This window comes from Zonotrichia albicollis, chromosome 3 (assembly GCF_047830755.1).
Source record: "Zonotrichia albicollis isolate bZonAlb1 chromosome 3, bZonAlb1.hap1, whole genome shotgun sequence".
NCBI lineage: Eukaryota > Metazoa > Chordata > Aves > Passeriformes > Passerellidae > Zonotrichia > Zonotrichia albicollis.
Genome location: NC_133821.1, coordinates 7,848,012 through 7,873,713, shown reverse-complemented (window position 1 = coordinate 7,873,713; position 25,702 = coordinate 7,848,012). Strand labels below are relative to the sequence as shown.

The window sequence follows — 25,702 nt, the reverse complement described above, 5'->3', positions numbered from 1 at the left end:
CTGAGTCCAACTCGTAGCCCTGCAGAGGACCGTCCCCAAGAGTCATACCACGTGCCTGAAGTATTGTCCAAAGCTTCTTAAACTCATTTTCTTCCTTACTACAATACAAAACCGCAAGGAAATAAAAGGAATAAAATAGAAACAAACAACAATAAGCAACGTTTTTTCCCCAAGCATTAATGCTATCCTCCCATCCCATGAGATCAAGGCAGGAATTCAAACCCCAAATGCTGAGAGAAGAAAGCAAGTCCAACTCTTAAAAAATCAACCCCTTTTTGGTTGTGATGGATTCTTAGGAGAGGGATGAAAATTATGCCAAAATTACTTATTCCTCTGTAGAAAAGGGGAAAATTATTTGTCTCTGCTCAGAATCAGTTGCAAGTACATGCCTTCAGTTCTCTGGTATGAGAGTGCTTTGTCTCAGCAGATAGATTTAAATGATCTTACAACTTACAATGATCTATTAATACAAAAAGTCACACGAGTTCTGGTCAGTGGGGCAGTTCTGGGGCATTTGGGCTGGTGCTGCCTAACACCTCTGTCTGCAAAATGGACTGAGAGTATCCTCAGCAAGTCTGCTGGCACCAAGCTGTGGACATGCTGGAGGGAAGGGATGTTAACTAGAGGGACCATGGCAGGCTTGAGAGGTGGGACTGTGTGAACCTCATGAAGTTCAACAAGGCCAAGGACAAACTCCTGCATTTCAATCAACACAATCCCGAGCACAAATACAGGCTGGGGGGAAGTGGACAGAGAGCAGCCCTGAGGAGAAATACTTGGGATGTTGGCTGACCAGACACTCTGTGTGTCCCAGCAAAGTGCACTCAGCTCAGAAAGCCAACTGTGTCCAGGTGCATCCACAGGAGCATGGCCAGCAGGTCACCCCTCTGGTGAGGCCCCACCTGGAGCTCCTGAGGTGTCCCTGGAGCACAGGGACACTGACATGTCAGAGCAGGCCAGAGGGGACACATGAAGATGATCAGAGGGCTGGAGCTCCCCTCCTATGAAGACAGGCTAAGAAAGTTAGGGGTGCTCAGGAGAAGGCTCTGGGGTAGCCTTATTGTGGCTTTCCAGTACCTAAGAGGAACCTACAAAAGGACTGGAGAGGAACTTTTTACAAGGGCATATTGCAACAGAAAGAAGGAAATGGGCTTAAACTGCAGGAGGGAAAGTGTAGATGAGAAATTATGAATAAATTCTTTACTGTGAGGGTGGTGAGACACTGGAACAGGTTGCCCAGAGAAGATGTGGATGCATGATCCTTGGGGCCAGGATGGATGGGACTTTGAGCAACCTGGTCTAGCAGAAGATGTCTCTGCCCATGGGAGTGGGGCCGGAACTAGATGATCTTTGAAATCCCTTCCAACTCAAACCATGCTTTGATTCTAAGATATATATGTGAGCAAGGGAAAAAAAACCCAACTATGTTAAGACCATCTCTATAACCACACTGAAAAAACCAAAGATAATTATAGTATCAGCTCTTGCATTGCTTAGCAGGTTGAGCTTACTACAGTTTTCAGAGGACACTGCTTTCCTCTGTTTTTTTTCATTAATGAGGGAATCTAATGCTCATGGAATGATACCACCAGCAACAGCAAGATCCAGGAATAGCATGGGCAGGTGCTGTGTACAAGTTTCTCTGCCAGTCAATCTCAAGCCTGACTCATCTCTCAGTGTTGTATTTTCCTGAAGCAGAGATTAATCACTGTGCCAAACTGTATGGTGTAAAGTTCCACTTGGAATGAGAATGACTGTAGACGAATTTTCCCTATCAATGCTTCATAACTTGAAATCAGTCCTGCAATGGCTTTGGGCTGGGAGTGAAAGTGAGAAAGAAAAGAATAAAATTCTCATGAAAATGACTTCACCTGCAAAAGTAATTTCTGCAAAAGAAAGGTGGAAATTCCTTCCAGCACAAACAGAAATACATTTTTTTAAGGCCTGTGCTTCTTGCATCTGTGCTGAAATATCTAAACAGCAGCTGCTTTTTTAATCAAACTAAGTTGTGTTATGAATTTCACCTTCTGCAAGAGCTAATCCAAAGTGCATCTGTCAATAGCAACATCTATTTTTGGTTCGTCTCAAAGTATTTTAAGTACTGGAGGGTATTCAAAGAATGGTAAAAGGAGCCAATCAACATTTTTATTGCTGCAATTTTAACACTTAAAAGCCTACACATCAGCCTAAAAGTAGGTGTGCTGTGAGCCACACCAGAAGACTGTTTATCCATGATTAAGTGTCACTGAGAGGTGCTAACATGGAGAGGCATATAAGAACACAGTTGGCACCTTTACAGAGATAAAATACTTTTGTTTAAATAAAATGCTTTTATTTAAAGCAACAGTTGAGTTATTAACACAGTAAACATCTTAGGGCAAGTGCTGTTTTTAAGCTCCTATAAAAGTGTTTTTTCCTTCTGTAAAGCCCATCCCGGGCTATTTCCTGGAAAAGTCTGTCATTGTGATAGATGGAAGTACACGGGGAAGAAAAAACAAATTCAAGAAGTTCTTTGCAGAGGAAGAGTAATTAATACAACTTAATGTGTCATTTAACAAAAGCAGCCAGGATAAATTTTTGATGTGTGGCAAGCATTTTAAACAGTTTGACTTTGTCATGAAGGTCACAGAGTCTTTCAAGGTAAGGACATAAATACAAGCTACAGCACAATGAACTAGACTGTACTTGCAGGCCAATAACTCACAAACATGCTCCTACCCTGGTGCAAAAGTCAGGTGTGGAAACAGCTCTCCCTTCAGTGCAAGTTGGCTAATTTGTTCTCAGTTTGGGTTGTCAAAGGGTAAGATCTTAGCCCTAGGTACAAAAAAATCAGCAACTCTACCACAAAGTTTCTTAGTGTAGTAAACTTTATTACTAGTCTACCCTTGCACTTTGCAACATATCAACATATACCAAATAGTGTAGATTGGATTTGAAAAACCAAAAATCAGGCACTGGCAATTTTCCAATTGCCATTAATTCAGGTTTCATATACACATGACACCTTACATTTCAGTTCAAATCTTGACCCTGTTATATTCAAAGATATTTAAAGAATAACTCATTACATTTTCATACATGCTGCACAGCAAAGCTGGGAAGATTGCTGGTATTAGTAGGCATTTCTTCAGGTATATGAGAATAAAGAAAGAACCTTGGCAGGAGACCTGCCTTTCATTAAGGACATGGATTAGGACAGCCAGCAACATTATCCTTTACTACTTCATAATTCTGATGGAAATTACAATTATTAAATAGATTATGTAGCATTGTTCATTCTCCTTTAATAATCAAGGTTTGCCTACTTTCAGTATATTTCTTGTATTCTTATATTAGATTTTTTCTACAGTTCCCTGCAATGCTGCCTGTGTTTTGAAATGGCTGTGTATTCATTTAGGTTGACAGCCTTTTATACCCTGCTTTGATACCCCTCTATCCCCTTTCCCTCCTCCAAGCAGAAGCACCATCAAGGCTCTAAGTGGGACCACACAAATGGAAACAAAGGCTGGAGTCCATCTGACCTGTGCAGCACTGACAGGCTCAGTCACTACAAACTCGAGCAGGCAGCCCCAGCCCTGGCCTTGGCAAACAGCCTTTTCCACAGCTCAGCTGAGATTTCTCCATGGATCTGAATGAAACGTACCAAAACTAATTTCCAAGAAGTTGCCATACTGAGATAATTTCTTGATATAAGGCAAAACTGGATGACTGGTGAGCCAAGAGTGCTCTTCATAAGCCCTGATCCCAGTGTAACTACACAGGTCACATCTCCCTAGGGCTGGAACTGAGCAGAAGCCAAGTAAGGACAAAACCAGAAGCAGTGATACTGACTTCCACCACGTTACAGCCTAACAGAGAATCTCTGCCAGTGCTTTACAAAGTGAAAGTTTCCAAGGGCATAGCAACAGCATGCTTCCTCTTTGAAATGATCTGTAGTACTGTTCTACTTTACCTTAATTTAGCATGCAATTGATTTAAGTGTAAAATGAGATTTTATTTTTCCAGACATTTATTATATAAAATTTGATTTACTAGAAGAATATATTATTTCTAATTTACAGCAACCTCTTCTATATCCTTTTTAATTACATGGGTATTTGTGTTTCATTATTATCCTTCTGGGTTTGATGGCAGCATTACAATTGTACCAAGTTCCTTCCTAAAGGGAATGCAGTTTTCTTTTTCTGATCCAGCTCACTCTGCCCTAAAGTTATCCTGAGAAAGACCCTTAATGAATTTGAGTGAAGCAGCAAAAATGCATTCTCTGTGAGAACATTTCCAGCAAATTGTTCTCTACCACACTCTTATTTCTGTCTGGAGATGTAGAGACAAACAGATGGGGCTGTTTACAACCACCTCATGTACACATACTACTGCCTTTACGCTTTTAGAGAATGTGCCTTGGCATGTGTCAGAGGCAAAATTAAAAACAAGATATTAAAAGAAGTATCTAATCTCTTTTCAAAGACTCCAAGCCATGCTGTTACATGGCTTTATGTTGCTTACCTTCTACACAATTTCACCTTTTTGCAGGCTAAGCTTATTGAAGTTCCACTTTTGGCACTAGATTTTGTTACACCTTTGTCTATAGAAAGAAAAAGCCCCTATTCCATTCTTACTCTTAGCCAGAAGATGGAAACATCCTACATATATAAAATTGAATCCACCCTTCAATATCTATTCTAGAAATTGCAAGTCATAAATATGCTAGAGCATCCCAATATAATGACTGTTTTTCTAGACCCCTAATGATTTCAGTTGAGTCACTATCCCTGGATGTTTTTAAAAGACAAACAGATGGGCACTTAGTGACACATTTAGTGATGGACTTGGCAATAATAGGTTTATGGTTGGATTTGCTCTTAAAAGGTCTTTTTCAACCTAAATAATTCTATGATTTCAACAAATTTCCATGAACTCTACAAGTTCCATAACTGTCTTAAAAGTCCTGATCTGGGCATAGTACTTTATCAGGGTCTTACTAAAGCTGTGTTTAGTGAAAAGATCATTTACTACTTAAAATGTATATTTTGTACAATCTTTTTAGTAACAATAATTGATACGAGGTCATAGCAATTGTCTATGAAGAACCCTGTATTCTCCTGAACCTGCTCCATATAATCTGTAGCTTACACTGTTTTCCACTGAAATAGTTTCTCTTAACTTTATAAACCTTAAATTTAGCTAATTCTTATACACCTTCACTACGCGTAATAGGCACCTCCAAAGGAGTCTCCATGCTGCCACACTGAGATACTTGTATTGAATACAATAGTATTTCAATTCAAAACCAAAGCGTAGTTCTAAAGCAAACCTCCTCACCAACAGCCAAGTCCAGCTGTCTTGAGCTCTTGCATAGGTGATTAGAGCAAGACAGCAGGGTTCATGTTTATTACCTGAATTGTCTGGTAAACTGAAGGATCAAATCCTTTAACAGTCACTTCTCGGAAAACTCTTGGCTCCAGTTCCTCTTTGGTCAGATCACAGTGATATATAATACCTAAAATACAGAATACAAATCCATCATTAAAAAGATGCCAGTTTAGGCACTGTGATGGAGTCATGAATGGGAAAGGTAACTCAGCAAGGTGAAAATCAGTAGTTTTGGACACATTTTTTCATTTATTATACAATTTAACACTTACATATATGCATTTCATCTAGGGAGGGTGCAAAGACTTTCTGTGCAGAAAGAGTAATTCTCACCACTCACACAAAGCCAGGGGGACTTAAGCAAAATAGGGGGAGAAAACCATTCACATCAAGTTAGAAAGGACTTATTAAGAACAATAATGTTAGAAGAAAGAGATGTAAAGTCAAATTTAAACTACTCCCTTTTACATCTACCAGACTGAGAATAAATATATCAAGAATTTCACTCAGGTCAACAATTTTCTTCTTATGGTAAAATATTTGAAATTAAAATTCAAATGGCCCAGATAACATAAAGAGCTAAATATCCACTTGAAATTGTGGCAGACAGGCACAGGTTTCCTATGGAACTGAACAAAATCTGATCTTGAGTAGCTTTTCTTACATCTTGATCCTGCAAGTTTCAAGACAACTTCACTTGAGTTGTATATATGATTTCCAAAGGACTGTGCCCATGAGAAAACTTATGTCTATAAATAGTATAGAACTTCTAGGTTGCAGCAGAGGCTGAATCACAGGGAATGCAGTATCTAGGCACTACACAGATGTGCAATTAACCAAGAATAATTTTGCATTTAAACAGTAAAACAGAGTTCCTGTCATTCAACCCTCATAACATTTGAGTATGTGTCATACAAGGTGACTATCATGTTTGCACACTGGTTAACATACTAAAAAATCCTAATATTCATGCCTGTACTACAGATACATATGATACATAAACCAACTTGAGTGTTAATTATTCTTTGTTTTTCTCCTTTACAACAAGCTGGTCCCTGCAAAATTTGGAACATATATGAGGGAAAAGAACAGCCAAAGGTATGGCAGTAAGCATTCTACTGGGATCCTCAATGTAATAAAGTTAACCAAGGTGGGCAGGACTTGATTGAAATCCTGATGTATTCTGTGTATTATAGATACATTCAGAAAATAGAAGTAATTACTACAGAGATTATAACTATAAAACTATATAACTATAAAATACAGACTAAAACATGAAATAATGAGGAAAGTTATCTGATACTAGGGAATTGCCTCTTTAAGTTAGTTTTATAGACTGGAAAATGAGGAAGATAGAGATTGGTAAACAAATGCAGATGTAAGCAAACATTTCTCGCAATTGATAAAGCCTTTTTCCATAACAGTGAATTAGCAGGGGACTAAAGTAGGACCACCCTAGTTTGCTGGGATTTTTTTTTTACTTATCACAAAATGATTAGCAAGCCTAATCAGGCTGATAGGTCCAAATCAGCATTAAGGTAGCATTTCCCTTAAAGATCAGGATCCAGAAAATCATAGGGAATTTCAGTGTAAAGCTCTCCAGTCAGCAACAGCAGAGTAGCTGTTTGACACACAGGCAGCTGCCCAAGCTGGGCAATGTACTGGCAAACACTGCACACAGAGCAGGCACAATTCCCACATCTTAGCAAACCACATGATGAAGAATAAGCACAGTCACAGACTGCATTCCAGAGCAAATCAACCTTATGTTACACTAACATGCAATTCAACCCCTGCTACCGCATATCTTGTTCTGTTTTATTTTTAGTGTCACAGCAGTTAACATAAAAAAAAAAAAAAAACATTGTAGTATTTTTAACTGTTTTGCTGGGTACTAAATAAATGTAAAATGCCAGTGGTCACCTAAGCATCAGACCAGAGTGGACAGCAGGGATAGCCATATTTTTCAGGGAATAACAGAAATTAATTTATAGTGTCAGCATGTGTGGGTTTAGAACTCCTTTACTCATTATTTCATATGTATGGTTGTTATTATTACTTTTGTTGTAGGTATTAAACACGAGTATGTTAATTTGTTTTTCATTAGAAAAAAAATAATAGTCCATCCAATTTGCACCAGTCCTAATACAGGTGCAAATTATATTGATAGTAAAGTAGGAATATTTATGTTAACCAAGGATCAGCCCCATACCTTTTGTATGATTATTCCACTGATGAGGTGAACAGAGGTTGCACACAAACTAAAATAAACCTACCTAAAAATTACCTCTTTGATTCCAGGTCACTCTGCCCCAGTTAACAGAGCAATGCCATAGTGAATTCTTTGTAGATGCTAAGGAAATCAATGAAAAGGAGAAAAATAATCTGCCTAAGCAACCAGCAAGCAGTGAGAGAAGTTATTGCTGGCCAGCTGGAAAGCCACAGACTAAAACAGGTCTGGGCTCTTCCCCTACACATTTTTAGCAGCTGCAGAGATTCTGTGGGATGAGCTGAATGGTGCAGGCCTGTAAAACTGGCAACTTCTGGCCCACAGTGTGGGCAAGTCAAGCTGGACAAAGTTAGACATAAATCACCAAGCTGGATGGACAAAGTTCGAGATAAATGCAAGAGTGTCCTCAAGCTACTCTCCAGCTCCAGGGGCTGCAACAATCTGAATGTTGTTTAAAAGAGGAACTGAAAATAGATCATATTTCTGTTTATGTAAACAGTAAGACAATAGGCAATTCATACACTTCTTATCTGCTAAGATCAAAACATAATTTTGATAATTTGACATAATCCTTTCTAGCAAAACCAGCAAACTTATCTGAAGTATTTTACAGCCATTTTGCAATGTAATGTTGCTGTGCTACAACTGAAACAAGCAAAAACACAGGTCAGATGCTATAAGCACATTTTTTATCCCCTTTTGATACAAAACCTTGGAAGGAGATAAAGGTGCCGAAATTGATCTGCCCCTTCATATTTGAATCCTGTTTTGTATTAGGTATCGATTGTTTGGGCCATAAAGAAAGAAAAAAAAAAAAAGAATGAACAGTAAATACATTTTCTTGTCATGTACTAGATTGACAATTGTGTAGAAACTCCCTTCCTATGCAAAATCCTAGGATATTTACTGTTTTGCCACACCTGTACTATGTAATGCTTTGGACAGCTCCAGCTTTGCAGGACTGTACAAACATGATTCCTACAGCAATCCAGCAACACCAAATACTGTAAGGGCAGACAGTAAGGATGCTCAAATAAGGATCATAAAAATATCAGAGAACAATTTCTGTGACTTTTATTAATGTTCTTTAAAATTGTGATTAAAAATCACATTAAATACATTAACAATTATCTTTTACTGAGGTTTTCCCCTTCTATCTTGCTGTATGAAGCAAGAACTGTGAGAATGCTACAATTTTATCTCCAGTACAAGTCAGTCTTTAGTCTTAATGAAGGTTTCTCAAATACTAGCAGTCACATTATTTAGGCTTGATGGATCAAAGACTGATGCATTTTTATACGCACAATCACTGCTAATATGGGTGAAAACTACAAAAACTGAGAAAGGCACTGTTCTTGGGAAAAGGAACAATAACATGAGACAAAAAAAACCTTACCTGGAGATAAAAAGGAAGTAAACTGGTAGAATATTTCAGTGTCCTTCTTTTGGCCACTATATCCCACAATACTACCAACTTCTAGGGGAAAAGTCTTGAGATGAGCACCAGTGGCTAGGTCATGAAGCTGCAGGATATTCTTCACATCATGCAGGTAGCACAACACCAGGTAATTGGACCTCACACAAGCAACCCATTCTGCACAGCATGGAAAAGAAAAACAAAGCCACAGAAAATACAATTTAAAAAAGTAAGAAAGAAAACAATCAGACATATTCTGATCCTATGCATTTAGCATACCTAAATGCATGCAGCAAAATTTTTGACACACACTGCCTTTAACTTTTAAATCTTTGTAAATGAACCCAAAGTAAAGTCTGACATTCTCTGGAAATACATTAACCATGCTGCTTAAAGTTAATTTATGCAGACACAGGAATAAAGAATTGCTTAATCAATATGCTTATGCATTTAGGATATTTATAGATCAATACTGCTCTTAAATATCACAGATTTCAATGCATAACCCAAGCAAAACATTTATCTTTGCCAGCAATACTTATGGAAAGTAGTGAAAATCAAAACAATCATTATGATTTATACTCAAACTAAACTCATAAGGAAAAAATACATGATCCTGTATTACACATTTTGGTATAGAACCTAGATGTTACTATTTGTCTTGGTTCTATTGCTGAAGTAATTAAGAGGCTATTCTTGAAGCAAGCCCCACTGGGTGTAAGAGAATGGTTATTTTGGGGTGATATTCTCATCATGCCATTAAAAAAGCCCACGTGCTTATTCAAGATGCTAATGTTGCTAAACAGAATCCTTGAGACTGTAAGGTAAGAGGAGCAGGATGCAGCACAGTGAACTGAATCCAGCAAAAGGATCCAGGAACAAATCCCTCTGCAGAGGTTCATTGCCTTCATCTCTCCTGGCAGTCCTAGTTCCAGTCCCACTGTGTCTGTGCAGCTGTGCAGGAATGAGAGCTTCTGCTCTGCAGAACTCCTCCCATCCTGAGTTTGTTCCTTGGAATAACTACTAGACATATGTGAAACTTTATTTCATGGCATGTTAATTTTTCAATTGGACGTAAAAAAATTAAACCAATTAAAATAAAATATCTGGGCTGTCATTTCTAAAAATCTCTGTGGTTCTGCTGAGTATCCCACTTCAATCTCCATCTCTATGGCCTGCAAAGTGTAGAAACTCTTTGGAGCTCCAGTTCATGCATGATATATAATGTAACATATTCTCTCCTGTCTCCTGTGTCATTGGCTTTAGATCTCTAGTGACAAGTCTATTTATTTACTCATACAGACAAGAGAAAGATTAAAACATCTTAATCTTGCTCAATATTTCTGTCATTTAAGAAATTATTTTGCAACAAAAGCATTTTAACTTCTCATTAATTCACAAATTGAATACAAGCAAGACAAAATATAAGCAAAGTTAAAAGTCAAAGAAAGTATCCTGAAGGAGGTAATGTGGGAAATTTTTATTTGTTTGTAAGACTAGATGAGCAGGTGATTCTCTTCCAACTACATATACACAACTTCTTCTCTGACAATGAAGACTGGAAATCTATATAATGGGAAAAATATCAGTCTTGGAAAATGGCTTTTTTTTCTGCTGGAAGCAAAGAATTAGGAGAGGAACCAAATGAGCAAGAAATTTTAGGTAGGACCGACAGGGGTACACTGTAATGCCAAAGTAGCACTGTGAGATGGAGAGTTTAATGTGACAACATTGGAGAAAAAATATTAGAGCATAAGCATATAAAAATTGATGGAATTTGAGTTTTATGCCATTTTATCTTATTCACATCTTAACAGCTCTTTCTAGTTTCCTCAATGTCCTATAAAACCAAATAATTTGAATTCACAGAGTTGTAAAGAAGACAGTCTTATAAAAGCATTTTTGCATATTCAAATTCCAGAATAAAAGTTCTGAGTTGTATGTTGTGCCCCTTCCATTAAGGGTAACAAGTTTTTGGACCTGAAGGTCAAAACTCATTATTCTGAAAGCATCATATATGCCTTCATATAGAGTTCAGGTCTGTCATGATCTCCTAGAGCTCAAAGACTTTCAAATTTTTTTAGCTTCTTTCTGAAGGACCACTGAAATGTGATGTCTTTCTAGACATGTGAAATCATGTTTCATAAATACCTAAATAAAGCTTTACTATTCCCCTCTTCCCCAACACCACCATTCATATTTTTTTTTACCCTCAAACTTTCCAACACCCTCATGAACTTCTAGTCTAAATTTGGGAATTTTCTGACCAAAGCCCCAGAGAGCACTAACTGAAATTTTAGCCATGACCTGAAATAATAAGGTACAGCATAACATAACACTGTTTATAAATCAGTAATAGATGTGTAATTTTAGCTCTAGGGTGGCTAAAATTTCTTAAGTGAGGCTGGAGAACATAATAAACATTGCAAGCTAATAGTTCTATTCAATTACATATTTTGAAATAGAGAATCACTCTTGGCTGTATACACAAAGAGAATATGTAGTAATTTAAAATATTTTTTATACTGTCACTGCACAAATTTTCCAACATTTTAATGTGGTTTATGGAATTCATACAAAATATGAATTTAAAAGTTAGCATCCCAACAGCAACACACCTTTTTTGCATGCAGAATTATTGTCTCTGCAATGAGTAGATCCCATGAACTCCACTGGTATTCTTTACTAGATCAACTTCAAATGTATATAATATATAGACTTGCCTCAAGAAAAATATTTAAGATATTTTTATTTTAAAATTATGTTGTGGTCATGCTTTGATTTCTCACTAATTATTTGATTAAACAACTCAGTTTAATGGATTTTTTCTTTAAGAGCTCATGTTCATTATTACTTTGACTTATATATTTATGAAGAGGTATTATTCTTTTTATTAGAAAGATTCAACTGCTCAGGAGAAAGGCTGCTGGCTTATGTGGGGATTTCTGCTACTAAGGAATTTGCCTAGGAAGCAGCAATATCAACTCTCCATCACCTCTTTGGTTTACAAATTAGATGCTCTCAGGTGGAGATAACAGATGAGAAGCCAGTGCAAAATGTCTTTAAAACATTCCATGAAATTTAGGAATACACCTTCTGTGTACAGTACCTGTATTATAACTGGGTTTGGTCATTGCTAACTGCCTCCAAAACTTACAGTAATGGCAGCTACAAAAATCAAAATAGAGCAAAACACTGAAGCAGACTTGAAAGACCAGAAATAAAGGAAGACACTAAGAACCAACACTTACATACACAGCAAGCTAAAAAATGCTGAATTATTAACAAGAGCTATTTTTGGACTGCAAGCTTTGAGTCTCTGTTATTCCCATGCTCAGCACTGAGAACCACAGATACTGCTGGGTGTGTTGCATCAGCAGCCAACCTTTTGGTTTTCTCGTGCAGTGCAGGATGCACCCTGCATGCCTCTGAACTTCCTAGGAACTTTTAAGACTCTGTGATTTCAAATCTCCTCTCTAAGCCTGACACCACTGCTGTAGGCACCCTTTATAGACAAATGGAGAGAAGACATAGCACCTTTAGAGTGCAAGTGAACCATTTATTTTGGATGCCCCATTCTGGGATACTGTGAATTGCTTGCTGAGCACTTTTATATACACAAGTGATGGTTTTTGAAAAGCTAACTATCCAAAATCTCTCCAATGTATAGGTGTACAGGTATTGTTTTTAGTTAACACCAATGAACAGAGCAGTTACTCTCTGGGATATACCCAAATTTACCAACTTACCTACTTCCAACATCCATCAGGCACAGGATTTATATTACGACACAATAAACAGAGGTTGCCTCCTCCAACCTGAGCATCTTGCTTCAGGCATCAGAGAGAGATGAACACACTTGGAGGCAGTCCTAAGTAGTGAAAGCAGCTATGAAGAGTTATCTTTGGTACGGCCAGTTCTCTCTGAAGAGTACAGTGACCATTTTGGTGATGACAACAGGTTACACACAATTCTTCAACAGCTAAATTTGGGCTAGAGGAGATACAATTCTTAACAAGGCCTAGAAAACTGAGCTCAACTGTGTTGAGAACTTCTAGTTCAACCTTCCAGAAATTCATATACTGCTACATTCCAAAAACTCTTTTTAAAATTTTGACAGCTGTCACTAATCACAAAGTCACTAACTGCAATGCTGCTATGAACAATTTTTTGAAACAGTTTCAGTGAAAAAAGGAGTTGAATCTTCACACTAAACATCTGTGCCACTAACCCTAATGACTTAAAACAGTTTTGACCTTTCCTTTCTGCAGCACTACTACAGCATGCCAAGTGTCTGAATGTACAAACATGTTTTGACAGATGCAGGCTGAAATGCTGATGGAGAATACACCACGCCAGAGGAGCCAAGCAGCCCCAGAGCTTCAGCAGGAATTGCTGAGTTACTCGATGTGGCTGTGCTTATGTGTCCACTCAACACACGTATTGCTGAGTGAGAATAATTAATGTATTTCAATGGATGCCAAAGCTGTAGCTGCAAGACGGACATGGAATGTCATGGTGGTTTTTTTGGTCATCACAGACAGTGAGAATAAACTTCAGGGTCTCTGCAGATTAACAGGTACCAATGCTGATCTCAACTAGAATGATCTGTAACCATTACTCAAGGCTACTTACAAGTAAATTTGCAGGTAAAGCATGAGCAATTAACAGAATAAAACACGAATAATTCTGAAATGTGTGAGTAAATGTTGACAAGCCCTTGCAATATAAAGCATGTATCTTCTCACTGAGACCCCATCTTCAGTGGCAGCCTGCCATGTTAAAGTTAATGGGAAAGCTTCAACCAATTTCAACAAGTCAAGGATTTGATGCTCCTTCCAGACTTTCCCTCCTGGCTTCACTATGGTGCTAAAACACAAATTTCAGCTGCAGTAACTCACCTCCCCATCTCCCACACATTTATGAATTAGTTAGAAGGTTAAGGTATATAAAAAAAACCCAGCTATTTTCCACTAGGGAATTGTAGCTGACAAAAGGGAAGCTTTTACATGCACTGAGTTTAGGTGCAGATGTGTACAAGGTACAGGGAGCACTGCTAGCTTTGCCTCTGCTTCTTAAATGGCCAACTGAGATTCAAGGAACTGTTGAAGATCCTCTCCTCATCTACAATACATTCAGGAATTTGTCTTATTCCTCAGCTCTCCTTACACAGGAGATCTATTTTGCTTTTCACTGTCACAAGGAAAGGGCTGGATACTAACTTAGCTGCTCTCCAGCTGCCCTGCTCTACCAGTCCTGAGCACCCTGGGTGCAATGGGGGGTGTAACAGTTCTCAAAATAAATAATTTAACCTTCTAAACCCAGCAGGTCTATCCTGTGCCTTAGCACTAGGGCTGCAGGTCTGTTATGGTCAGTCTGCATTTAGAGTGTCATAGCTGCCTTACAATTCAGCACACTTCTTGCAGCTATGTGGTCATTTAAAGCACAAGTTCCATGTCAGATGTGAATCTCTCCTGTGGTTTGATTTCAGACTCCCTGAAAATTAAAACTAACACTTGATAAACAAACTCCAAAGGGAAGGAAATTAGCCTCATCACACTACAATATGCTCTGAGGTGCCCTCTTCAATTTCCTTTTAAAATAGCTGTCATTTATTTCTTCCCCTCAGCTCACAGAGTAGAGATCTAAATTTACCTCATCCCTGTGTAAAATCCCTGCTGACAGTTGTAAAATGAGGTGTGTGTACAACTTCACTGCAGAAATATGCTTGATTTTTCCCCTTATTTCCCAAATTATCTCACTTATAAACAGTTGTTGAAAAAGAAAGGGTCAAAGCCAATAGAAAAGTCTATCTTAAAGGATAAGTTGAGGAAACCAAATGACATTCACACCATCATATAGGCATGTGTCTTTATTTCTTTAGATTGTATTAGCTGTAGCATCTTTCTAAGAATACAATAATACTTTGTGGAACATCTCTTTATGCCAGTGATGGACACTGGTAGAGATTCTTAATTCTCAATCATGAATTTATTATTTGTAAATAGATCTATTTCTGTAACTGCAGTTTTTATGAAACTGAATCTAAGTTAAGATGCAGAAATGAACAACCTATGTCTTCCAGGTAGGTCATACCAGAGTAGGATCCATACATCCCAATAAAACAGATTTGTGACCTAGGGTATCACTAATTATAATGCTTGTGAAGAAATACTAATACAGCTAAATTACATCTTGTTAAAATCACTCCTACACATAAGTAAAAAGCAGTAATACCCATTTACCCTCTGAATCACTGCTGTCTTAGCTTTTGCAGAAGGAGCTTTATTACACTGTCATCTCTTTATCACCCAAATCAAATTCACTTGACTCCAAGGTTTTCAAGAACAAATTATTAACTGTCATTGCTGCAATTATGTCTTCCTTAACAAAACTTATAATGATTAAAAGAGCCTGACATGGAGACTGGCTTGCTTGCTGGCTACATCAAGTGAAGGAGTGAAGTTTTTTAATTATTCAGGACTACAACTTCCTGAACATGATACAACTCCCATATCTTGATGCTACAATACAACATTAATCTGCAAGTGTCGGTAACAAAGAAGCAACTGAAGAATTTAAATTTACTTTTCTGTAAGATCTACTATAGATTTATTAAGATCTACTTAAAACTCATCTTTTTATGGAGACTCTTGCATTCGTTGGTTCAATCCAATTTCTTTACATACAGCTCCAAAAAACTATAGAGAGAAGTAGACATATCATTGCTTGTTCTGGCTTCACATTCAACTACAGTAAAAGATTAATGACACACAACATATTCCTGAAAGTCCCCCTGATGGTTTTGTATGACAGATTATGTTTGCTTTCAACTGTTTAAGAGCTGAATGCCTGTTGGGTTTACAGTCTAAAGGCCAGTGTCCTCAGCAAACCCATTCCTCTGAGCTTTCAGCTTTTTTAGTGCAGTTCTTGTTAAGTCTGTACTGTCAAGGCTGTCATGTAAAAGCCATTAAATGAATGCTGCATGCATTAATTTTTTTTTGTTTGTGCATGAACATGAACTCATCATGACTTTGCCTTTAGAATGAAACCAAAATGGAGTTGAGCTAAATACCACCGTGCAGGAAAGAGCAGATCTGGCATTTATCTTACTGGGAAGGAATAGATAATCAGTGCTTACAGAGCCACTGGTCAAAGCTCCTTTGGCTGCCTAGACCACTCTCCATGTAAATCCACACATGGCAACCACATTTCATGTCAGCCACAGGTTCCTATCCCATTCTGTTTATACATTCACCACATCAATTCTTCAATTTGATCCCACTTTATAAACTGCCATGCCTCACAACTTAAGCATAGCTTAACGCACTGCCAGTGAATTTGCACATAACCAAAATTAAGACTTGGAAGCAATTTTCACTTACATCTATTACTACTTCTCTGCTTAGGACTTGAAACATACTTCATTTAAGATGTAGGTTGCTCCTGATTCAAATAGTTCCCAATCTTAAGAAAAGATTTGTGCCTTACCAAACTCTAATTTGCTACATTTCCATTCACTAAAATTCTCTCAATATTCTAGACCCCAGTCTTTTGCAAAATCACTACAATTCTGGATATGTTTAGAATAAACATTTATGTCACACTGGGGACATCTAGTCTGGGGCAGAAATCACAAAGGACATATTGAGAACTGCAGACAGAAATAAAGATTTTTTTAAGTGACAAAAGCGTTAAGATGACTTTGAAATGCAGTAAAATAGGTGTGTCTTAGTGAGGAAAGACAGAAGGTACACTATATGTACATATGAAATCAGATACACAAAGAGAATTCTACTCATTTTACAAAGCAGCTCTTCACTGGAAAAGCAGCAAACATGAAGGAATTTGTACAAAAATTGATTAATAAAAAATTCAGAGTATTTTTGAATAACTAATTATGCTAGTCAGATAAATCATAATTATACCATGTACCGTATGGAGAGCAAATTACATAAATGTACACGAGGTATCTCTCAAAAAACAGCTCAAAAGTGGTTCTTCTGCATTATCTGAAACTAATTCTAAGCTTTCACAGAACTTTCTGCAAAATTATAGGATTAAAAAATAAACCTTTATTTTGATTATATCAAAACCAAACGTTTATGTTTTGAACTTACTTCTGTACTTTAAGAATTCCATGCCCTTACACTTTCCTGAGGCTTTTTTTTTCAAGTATTGTTTACTCCTCTTATTCCAGGAACAAAAGAAATCCTGTCTCAAATTCTGACCAATTCTGTTCAAAGCATGCTGCAGTACTGCCAGATTTGCTCTTTCCCTTCTTTCTGCTTACAAAGTCCCTCTTGATGTAATCACTGAGTGTCTAGTAAACATTTATTTCACTGACATGAAGCAGGAAAATACTTTCCCCTCATTTCCTATGAACACCAAATTAAAACAAGGACAGATGAAGCAACTTCACTAGGGCCACACAGGACGTTGGAGAGAGAGAGAGAAAGAGATGTTCTGAATTGCTTGTATCTCAGCAAGTCTTTTAAACTGCAAATTCTAACCAAAGCTTAAACACAGGAAAAAAGCAAGAAGGTCTGTAAAAGATCATTCAACAGACTAACTACTGAATTTATGTGGAAAAAGCAGAACCTAATGTCTTTAACTTGACATGAACTCTTACCTAGAACATCTTTTTCATGTTCAGGGACGAGAACTTTCCATTTGGATTCCTCTGGATCGTTGAAGTCAATGTTGATTAACCGATAATTTGGAGAGTGGCGGTTTGTCTTGAAAGTGAACACTGTTCCTTCATTGGTGACATACTCGTACTCAGCCTCAAAGTTATCTATCAGCTTCACCCACTGAAGAATTCCTGTAAGATCAAACACAGAAGGTCAATTCCTCAAACAAAGGAAAAGCCAGAATGTGTACCAGGTATTAAGAACCTCCAAAGACTGCTCCAGATCAATAGGCTGGAAAAATGGTAGTGGAAAAATGCCAGTTCACAGATATATTAAGATGACTGGTTTGGAGGAATTTCTAGCAAAATACTGACAGAATTACGGCTTGTGTTTTACCAGCTTTCCTAAGGGGCTTCTGGAGAGCTCAGGTGTTTGCCACAGCAATGCTCCTACCACAGTGGCTGCTGTGACGCCAATGCCACAGAGCACGTCAGGTTCAAGGAGCTCACAAGTGCCCTCTTCCACAGACTCAGAATGAAGGGCTGCAGCTGAGCTGAAAGACTGCACTAAGCTTTCAAGTGCAATTTTATTTCTAACAGTTTTTCTAAAATAACTATTTAATTATAAAGAAATGTTTGGGGATTTCAGTTCCTGCAAAAAAATTTATTTTTAATGGAAATTTTTCCATTCTCCTTAAAAGCCCAGAACGTCCCACAGAATAGAAACGATGCTATTGGAATGAGTACAATAAACTTCAACATGAGGAATTTCTCTTTCAACTCAGAAACAACATTCCTGAAATGCTGTTCTGCAGAAATTTGTCACCATCAAAGGACGACTACATTTAGGAAAAACATCTGGGTTTCTGAAGAAAGAAACTGCATTTTGCCTATCAATCTCTTAGAATAACACGCTCACTAAAAGAAAGACTTCTCCAAAAATGAATTGCCTCAGTTTCAGACTGTGGTACAGAGTGGATAGAATTGACTCAACCTGAAGATGGGATTTTAAGACTCCACTGGTTTTTATTCACATTTTCCTGTTTTGCAATAGGTTGAGAGGCTAGTAGAAAGAAAAAGCAGCGAGGCTAGATAAGATATGTGACATATTTGTTACATATACAACCCAGCCTATCAACCAAACTTACTATTGCAAGCATGATACATTAGCTATGCTGAAAAATCAGAATCCTTATTGACATGTGAAACTGAAGCTCTTCTATCTTAAAATAACATTTAGTGCACTGTCTGCTCCTTTCCTAAAGCTACAGGTTGGGTCTTTGCTTTTAAGTATAAACAAACTGTACATAAATCTATTTGTGAAACTCTGAAATGCAATGTTTGTATCAATAAAAAAAGCATTTCAGCTTATTTTATAATAATAAAAACTGAGCAAGTAGATCATAGCCAAGCTGTAATTACTGTAAATTTTAAAAAAAGAAAAGAATAATTGAGGAAGCAGTGAGATGACTAAGGTCATTTTAAACCCATTAGATGTAATAACAGAGTATAGTCAGGCCTGGTACATTCATAAAGTTTGTATCTCTTAATTGCCATTTTGGTTTAAAGAAAATTTCCCTGTCTCATCATGCAAGTGACTAAATTCTACTTTGTGTACTGCTGTAGTATGAACTTTCCACACAATCCAGTCAATTTAGTATCCTCAGTGAATACACTGCCCCTTACATTTGATTTTTATTGAGATCCAAAGTTTAGGCCTTCTCAAGAGATTTCATGCTGAAGAAAAATCCTGCTAAGTCACTGCAGTTGCTGTGAGTTCCACAGAGAAAACCTGCTTTGATGCCCAGGAAAAACAAAGCAAATCCATCCTGCAGTGAACCCTAATAAGCACCACAAAACCATTTCAAGATCCCAAGTCACATGGCATTTTAGTAAATAAAAACTTTAACTGCAGAGTAACACCATAACAATACTGGTAACTGACAGAATGAAACCATCATACTAAAGTACAAGACTTCATAAAAAGAAATTGCCAGGCTGCTGAAAAAACACACTTTTTAAATGGCAAATGTGCACAATTGTTGTAGTCTCCATGAGTGCAACAGAACTTGGATTCCATGAAGAAAAAGGACAATAATGTGACACTAGGGAGTTACATTGCTTCCTTGCAACTCATTCATCCACTCCCAAATGAGCAGAGAGTAAATAAGTGAGAGGGTTGATGTTCTGCAGGGGTACACTTAGTTGTTATTATACAAAAACAAGAGCATCCATCTTATTAAAGTGGCTTTTATGTAGTCCTTAGAAGACAAATATTGCAGTTGAATTACCTCTTAACCACTATCTTACTGAAGTGGTTAAATACACCAACATCTAATCCAGGATCAGAGGGATCTAGAGGCAGCCCTTACATCAGACACATCACTGCTGCACAGGGTATGTGCTGCTGCAGCTCTCCAGTGAGAGAACAAATCCTTTGCAATGGCACAGGTATCAGCCATAAGAGGATGCTTCTTTATGCTTGGTTACAGGTGACCTAGTTGTGGCTGTGACTGGAAGGGAAATTTTAGCATTGCTTCAGATCCTCTTGGTTAGCCTTCTCTTTTGGGCTAGAAATAACAACCTGATGACAAACACAGGCACTAATATGGCTGAAAAGTGATGGGGACAGACATCATTTCTCCCCAGGTCATGCCAGTGGCAACACAAGGAAGGGACAGGCCCATACAGCTCACTAGAATGGCACTGCCTCCATGTCAAGCACTCTGGCCTTGCCCCTCCGTAACAAAAGAACAGTATGTCTGTAAGTTATGGCTTCAAAAAGTACTTGAAAAACAAGGTGAAAGACAGACATTCAGTCCATTCTTCATAAAAAGGAGAGAAAAGAGTTGAGGAACTGGATTTTGATAAGGCATTCACAGGTTTAACCAGAAGCCCTCTGAGAACATGCGCCTTTGAGAAGAGTCACTGGGAAGTGGCATTTGGATAGTCTAAGGCTATTTTTAACACCTGAAATGCTGAACACTTCAGTTTAATCCACATAAGCACACAATGAGACAGATTTATTACATACAGAAAAGCATGACAGTTTCTGTACTGCTGCTATACCCTAATCCTTTCCCCTGCCAGTCCTTCTATTAAAATACATTGCTGAAAAGATACAGATGGTTTTGCCTATATGTTTTATACCTATCAGTAATTCATCATCACATAACTGCATTACAATAGGAACTGCAGGTAGAATTAAGTGGACAATAAAGCCATGGCACACAACAGAAAATCATAATCCTACAGAGCTAGGCTTCCGCAAAAAACAAAAGCAACATTCAGTGTTACAGACAGAATTTTTAAACCAAGTTCCTGGATCCATGGAAGATCAAAAGATAAATTTTTTCAGATAAATTTTTTCAAGCAACACAGAATAAGCCCTGAGTCTTGTACTGGCCCCTGAACATAGTAAAATATTGCACAGTCTGCTGAGAGCTCTGGGTGATGAACCCTGTGGTCTGTGAATGACAACAACTACAGAAGAAGCTAATTTGAACAAATTGGTAAGAGCATGAATTGTCACAAGGTCTTGTTACCAACCCTCTTTATACAGAAAGGACAGAGTAGCTGAGAGTCACTGTCAATCACTTCACTTGATACTTCTATATTTCAATTTTCATGGAAAGGCAAAACAATCAATTAATGGCAAATACCTCTTGCCTGTGCCTGCTGGAGGACAGGGTTTAATGTTAGGGTTATCTGACACTGGGGAAAAACGTTTACAAAAGGCAAACACTTGCATTTGGCTTTTTTCATGTGCTCTAACAGTCAAAATAATCAGGTGAACACATAAATGCTCACCTCCATAAATTCCATTGTGTCTTGTCATTTTTTGCAAGACAACTTTTCTACAAATGGGGCAGTGTTGAGAAAGCTCAGGAAGTGAACCAGGAGGCTTGGCTCATAACAGGACAGGTTTTAAATAAATTTCTACCTACAGAAAGATCATGATTTTTTAACTCCCAGATTTTCATAGAATCACAAAATGATTTGGGTTGGAAGGGATCTTAAAAGCCATCTGGTTCCAACCACCCTGCCATGGGGATAGGGTCATGTTCCACTAGATCAGGTGCTTAAAGCCCTGTCCAACCCAGATTTGAATACCTCCAGGGATGGGGCATCCACCTCCCTAGGCAGCCTTTTACAGTGTTTCACAGTACTAATCCACAGTAGTGGATTACTTCTTTTACATTCAATAGAAGACAGATAATCTCAGGGTGTACAGCATACATCAGATTGAAGAGACTATTTCAAGGCCCCTGTGGCATGTTCATTACATATTCTGGGAATTGAATGGCAGAGTCCTTACTCAGACATCTACTTCCACATCAAAATGCAATTTCTTCTTGAATCATGCAATACTCAGCTTGCTCCCAAGCCTGTGCTCTGAGTGAGGCAGCTAGGGAAAAGAACTCAGGGGTTTTTCCCTCTTTTTTCTTCAAAGACACAAATATTTAATTGTCTCACTCTGATCTCCAAAGGCCAGAGATATTTTCAAACAATTTGGACTTTCTTTAAAAGCAAGATCTCTCTATGTCTTGGGACCTGACTTCACCTATAAACATCTGAGGGAGGAAACACTGTGAAGGAGATATTAAGATGTTCTTAAAGGAATGCAACTTTTGTATTTGTATTGAGAGGGTACAACTCATCTTGCAGATGATGGATGACAGCTACTCAATGATCATGGAAAGTTATTGCATTTGCCATCTAAAATATAAATAAATGGAAGGAAGCAATCTTCATTCCTTTGAGTTAAAAAGTTCAGACGTGTCAAGATATATTCAAAGATTCATCCAGAAGAAAGAAATCAAGCACTTTTATGAACAGACATTTCTCAATCACTTTCAAGGCTCCAATTTTACTTCCACTGGGATAATCACTCAAAAGACAGGAGAAGAGAATATAGATTATTCATTTTGAGAGAGTTATAGCTCATGCCCTCAGACAGCAGAACATAGCAACTGAAAAGCAGGCATCAAAGCTAATCTCTCTCCCTCACACTACACTTTCTCTAATACAAACAGATGAAGGCACAAATACCTCATCTAAAAAATAACTTCATTATGAATACTATTTACCCTGGTGGTGTTCAAAGCCAGTCTGAATAAGGCTTTGAGTAACCTGGTCTAAAGGGAGATGCCCCTGCCCATGGCAGGTAGGGTTGGGACTGGATGATCTTTAAGGTCCATTCCAACCCCTCAACATTCAGTGATTTATAAATGTAATGTCCAGTCAGAGAGTAGCAGCATGAAGATGTCCTTGCACAAATTAACAGCAAGCTATTTAATTTCACAGAATAGCTTGCATTTGAAAGGCCCTTTGAAGGTCATCTATGCCAATCCCTGTGCAATGAGCAGAGACATCTTCAACTAGATCCAGTTGCTCAAAGCCCCATCCCACCTGAATTTAATGTTTTCAGGAATGGGATATCCATCACCTCTTTGTGATGTGGCAACCTGTTCAAATGTTTTAACATATTTCTTGTAAAAATCTCCTTTCTTTTGTCTAACCTAAATCTACCCTCTTTAAAGTTTAAAGCCATTACTGTTTTTTGTATGGGAACAAGCCCTGCTAAAAGTTTGTCCCCACCCTTCTTACAGACTCCCTTGAAGTTGTGAGGCAGCAGCAATGTTTCCCTGAAGCCTTCTCTTCTCCAGGCTGAACAACCACAGCTCTTTCAGCCTTTCCTCATAGGAGAGGTGCTCCAGTCTTCTGATCACCATCATGGTCCTCCTCTGGGCCCACTCCAACAGGTCAATGTCCTCTCTGTGCTGGGGTGCCCAGAGCTGGATGCAGTGTTCCAGATGGGGTCTCATGAGAGCACGGCTGAGGCACAGAATTCCCTCCCTCACCCTGCTACCCATGCTGCTTCGGATGCAGCCTAGCACACAACTGGCTATCTGGGCTGGGAGTGCACATTGCTGGGTCATGTCCAGCCTCTCATCCAATACCAAGCTCTTCTCAGACCCAGCAGGGCTGCCCTCAATCCCTTCATCCTGCAGCCTGCATTGATAAAGGTGGTTACCCCAGCACAGGTGCAGCACCTTGCACTTGGCCCTATGGAACTTCATGAGGGGCCCATGGGTCCATTCCTTGAGCTTGTCCAGGTCCATCTGTATGGTATTCTGTATGGTATCCTGTCCTTCCTGTCCTTCAGGAATGAAGCACCATTCAGCCTGGGGATGTCTGCAGGCTGGCTGAAGGTGCCCTCAATCCCATTGCCTATCCAGCACTGCTCCCACTCCGGGACCCCTGAGTACCTATAGACACTCCTCACCCCTGACCATTGGGACACTGAGCTGTTGACCCTTGGGATGTGATCATCCACAAATACTTCATCCACCCAAAAATCCATCCATCAAATTCCTATCTTTCCAATTTAGAGAGATATTGTAGGAGATCACATCAAAGGTCTTACAGAAATTCAAATAGATGAACCCCGTAGTGCTTTTTTTGTCACTAATTTTATTTATTTTTACTGCTAATAATTTCCCTCCAAAAATAAATACAGACAAAGTATGCATTTATACTTCTATTTATGCATAATTGATAAAAAAATACAGTGAAAGCAAAACTGAAATTGACATTTAAGGGATAGGAAACATTTTTCTTAAACACTCTATTGTTGATCCTTCCACATATTTTTCAAGACAACTAATTTTTTTTCTCTCCATTTGTTAGGACACAAGAGCCTTGTTTTGATATTAATTTTTGATTTTTTTAAAAATTACTTCAATCATAGAAAAGTTTTTCAAAACATGGAAGAGTATTTTCCCTCTCACCACATTCTACTTTATAGCTGATGTCTACTGTCACCTCACTGTCTCTTGTTCATGTTCATTACAAAGGTTTTGACCCACTATTTCAGGATACACAGCACACACTGACTCATCCCTTTGATGTTACTGTATATAGCACTGTTCATTGCTTATTTATTTATTAAGAGAGCCTGATAAATTGCAAGACTAAACTAAAATCCAAAAGGCCAAACAATCCTATTTTCAACACTGAAGTGGACAAACATTAACTTTTTCCACCTGCCCTCAAGTCATATATATGCTTTTTTAGTGTGGGGGAAAAAAAACCCCCAACATTCTAAACACAGAAAGAAAATTTTAAAAAAATTCTGACTGCCAGCCTTGCTCCTAAATTCTTTCTTGCAACCCTTCCCTGCCAGTCTAACACAAAGCAATTCCAGCTGACAATGACTAAGCAATTCCAGCTGAAAAATGACTAAGCTGTGAACTTCTGTGTTTGCTCCATTTTTATCACATCTTTTCAAGCCAGTGGTTCTCAAGTATTTTCCACTAGCTCCTATTCCTGTGCATGTGTCCTCCCATCACCTCACACTGTTCCCACCAGACACAAACCACCAACCTCCAAGCAGCCCAGTACCCAAGCACAAGAGCCCCAATCACTGTTCTCTCTCCAGAAAGCTCCTGTACCTCCTATTTAAAACAAATCTGTGTTTAGCTTCCTTTCCAATCCAACAACTCAGGTGTGCTTTCCAATTAGCCAACCCTCTCAGCTTTTTGCATTCCAGAAATCACTGCATCTTTTCATTAAGGCTGTGTTTCTACACAGCCAAAGACTATAAGAAGAGCCACCTCTTCTGCTCCCCATGCTGGTTTATATCCCTTCTTTTTTCCCCTCTGCTCTCATGCTTCAGGTCCCTTAGGAAGAGCAAAGTGGGGCTCTGCCCAGAGCTCTGAGTCAGTAACTCACAAACAGTTCTATAGTGTTCACAAGAGGATCCCAATTTTTTTCATTAGGCTTCCCAGCTGCTACCACAATACAAAATAAAGAAAAAGGTCAATACTAAGGACAACTTCAACAAGACCAATAGACCATGTCATGCTGGTCTATCTTCATAGCCAAGGGTGATTAAACAGCTTTCATTTATTTCTTGTTGCACATCAACAGATTGGTGCTAAATTTCTTCTTCACAGCACCAAATAACATATTCAAAAGAGTAAACAGTCAAGGCTGACAATCTAATGAAAAAGAAACAAACAATCTCATTTCTCAAGAAAAAGGA

The 25,702-nt window shown here is 38.3% G+C and overlaps 1 protein-coding gene across 1 annotated transcript in view; it reads right to left on the bottom strand.

Moving 5' to 3' along the window:
* PREP (prolyl endopeptidase) overlaps window positions 1-25,702 on the bottom strand; it is a 90,589-nt gene that overhangs the window by 34,637 nt on the left and 30,250 nt on the right. Inside the window, exons 8-10 of the mRNA XM_074536549.1 lie at window positions 17,653-17,844; window positions 9,000-9,197; window positions 5,397-5,500 (exon numbers count right to left, since the gene is read on the bottom strand). Coding sequence (XP_074392650.1) covers window positions 5,397-5,500; window positions 9,000-9,197; window positions 17,653-17,844 — 494 coding nt within the window. The remainder of the gene's footprint in view (window positions 1-5,396; window positions 5,501-8,999; window positions 9,198-17,652; window positions 17,845-25,702) is intronic.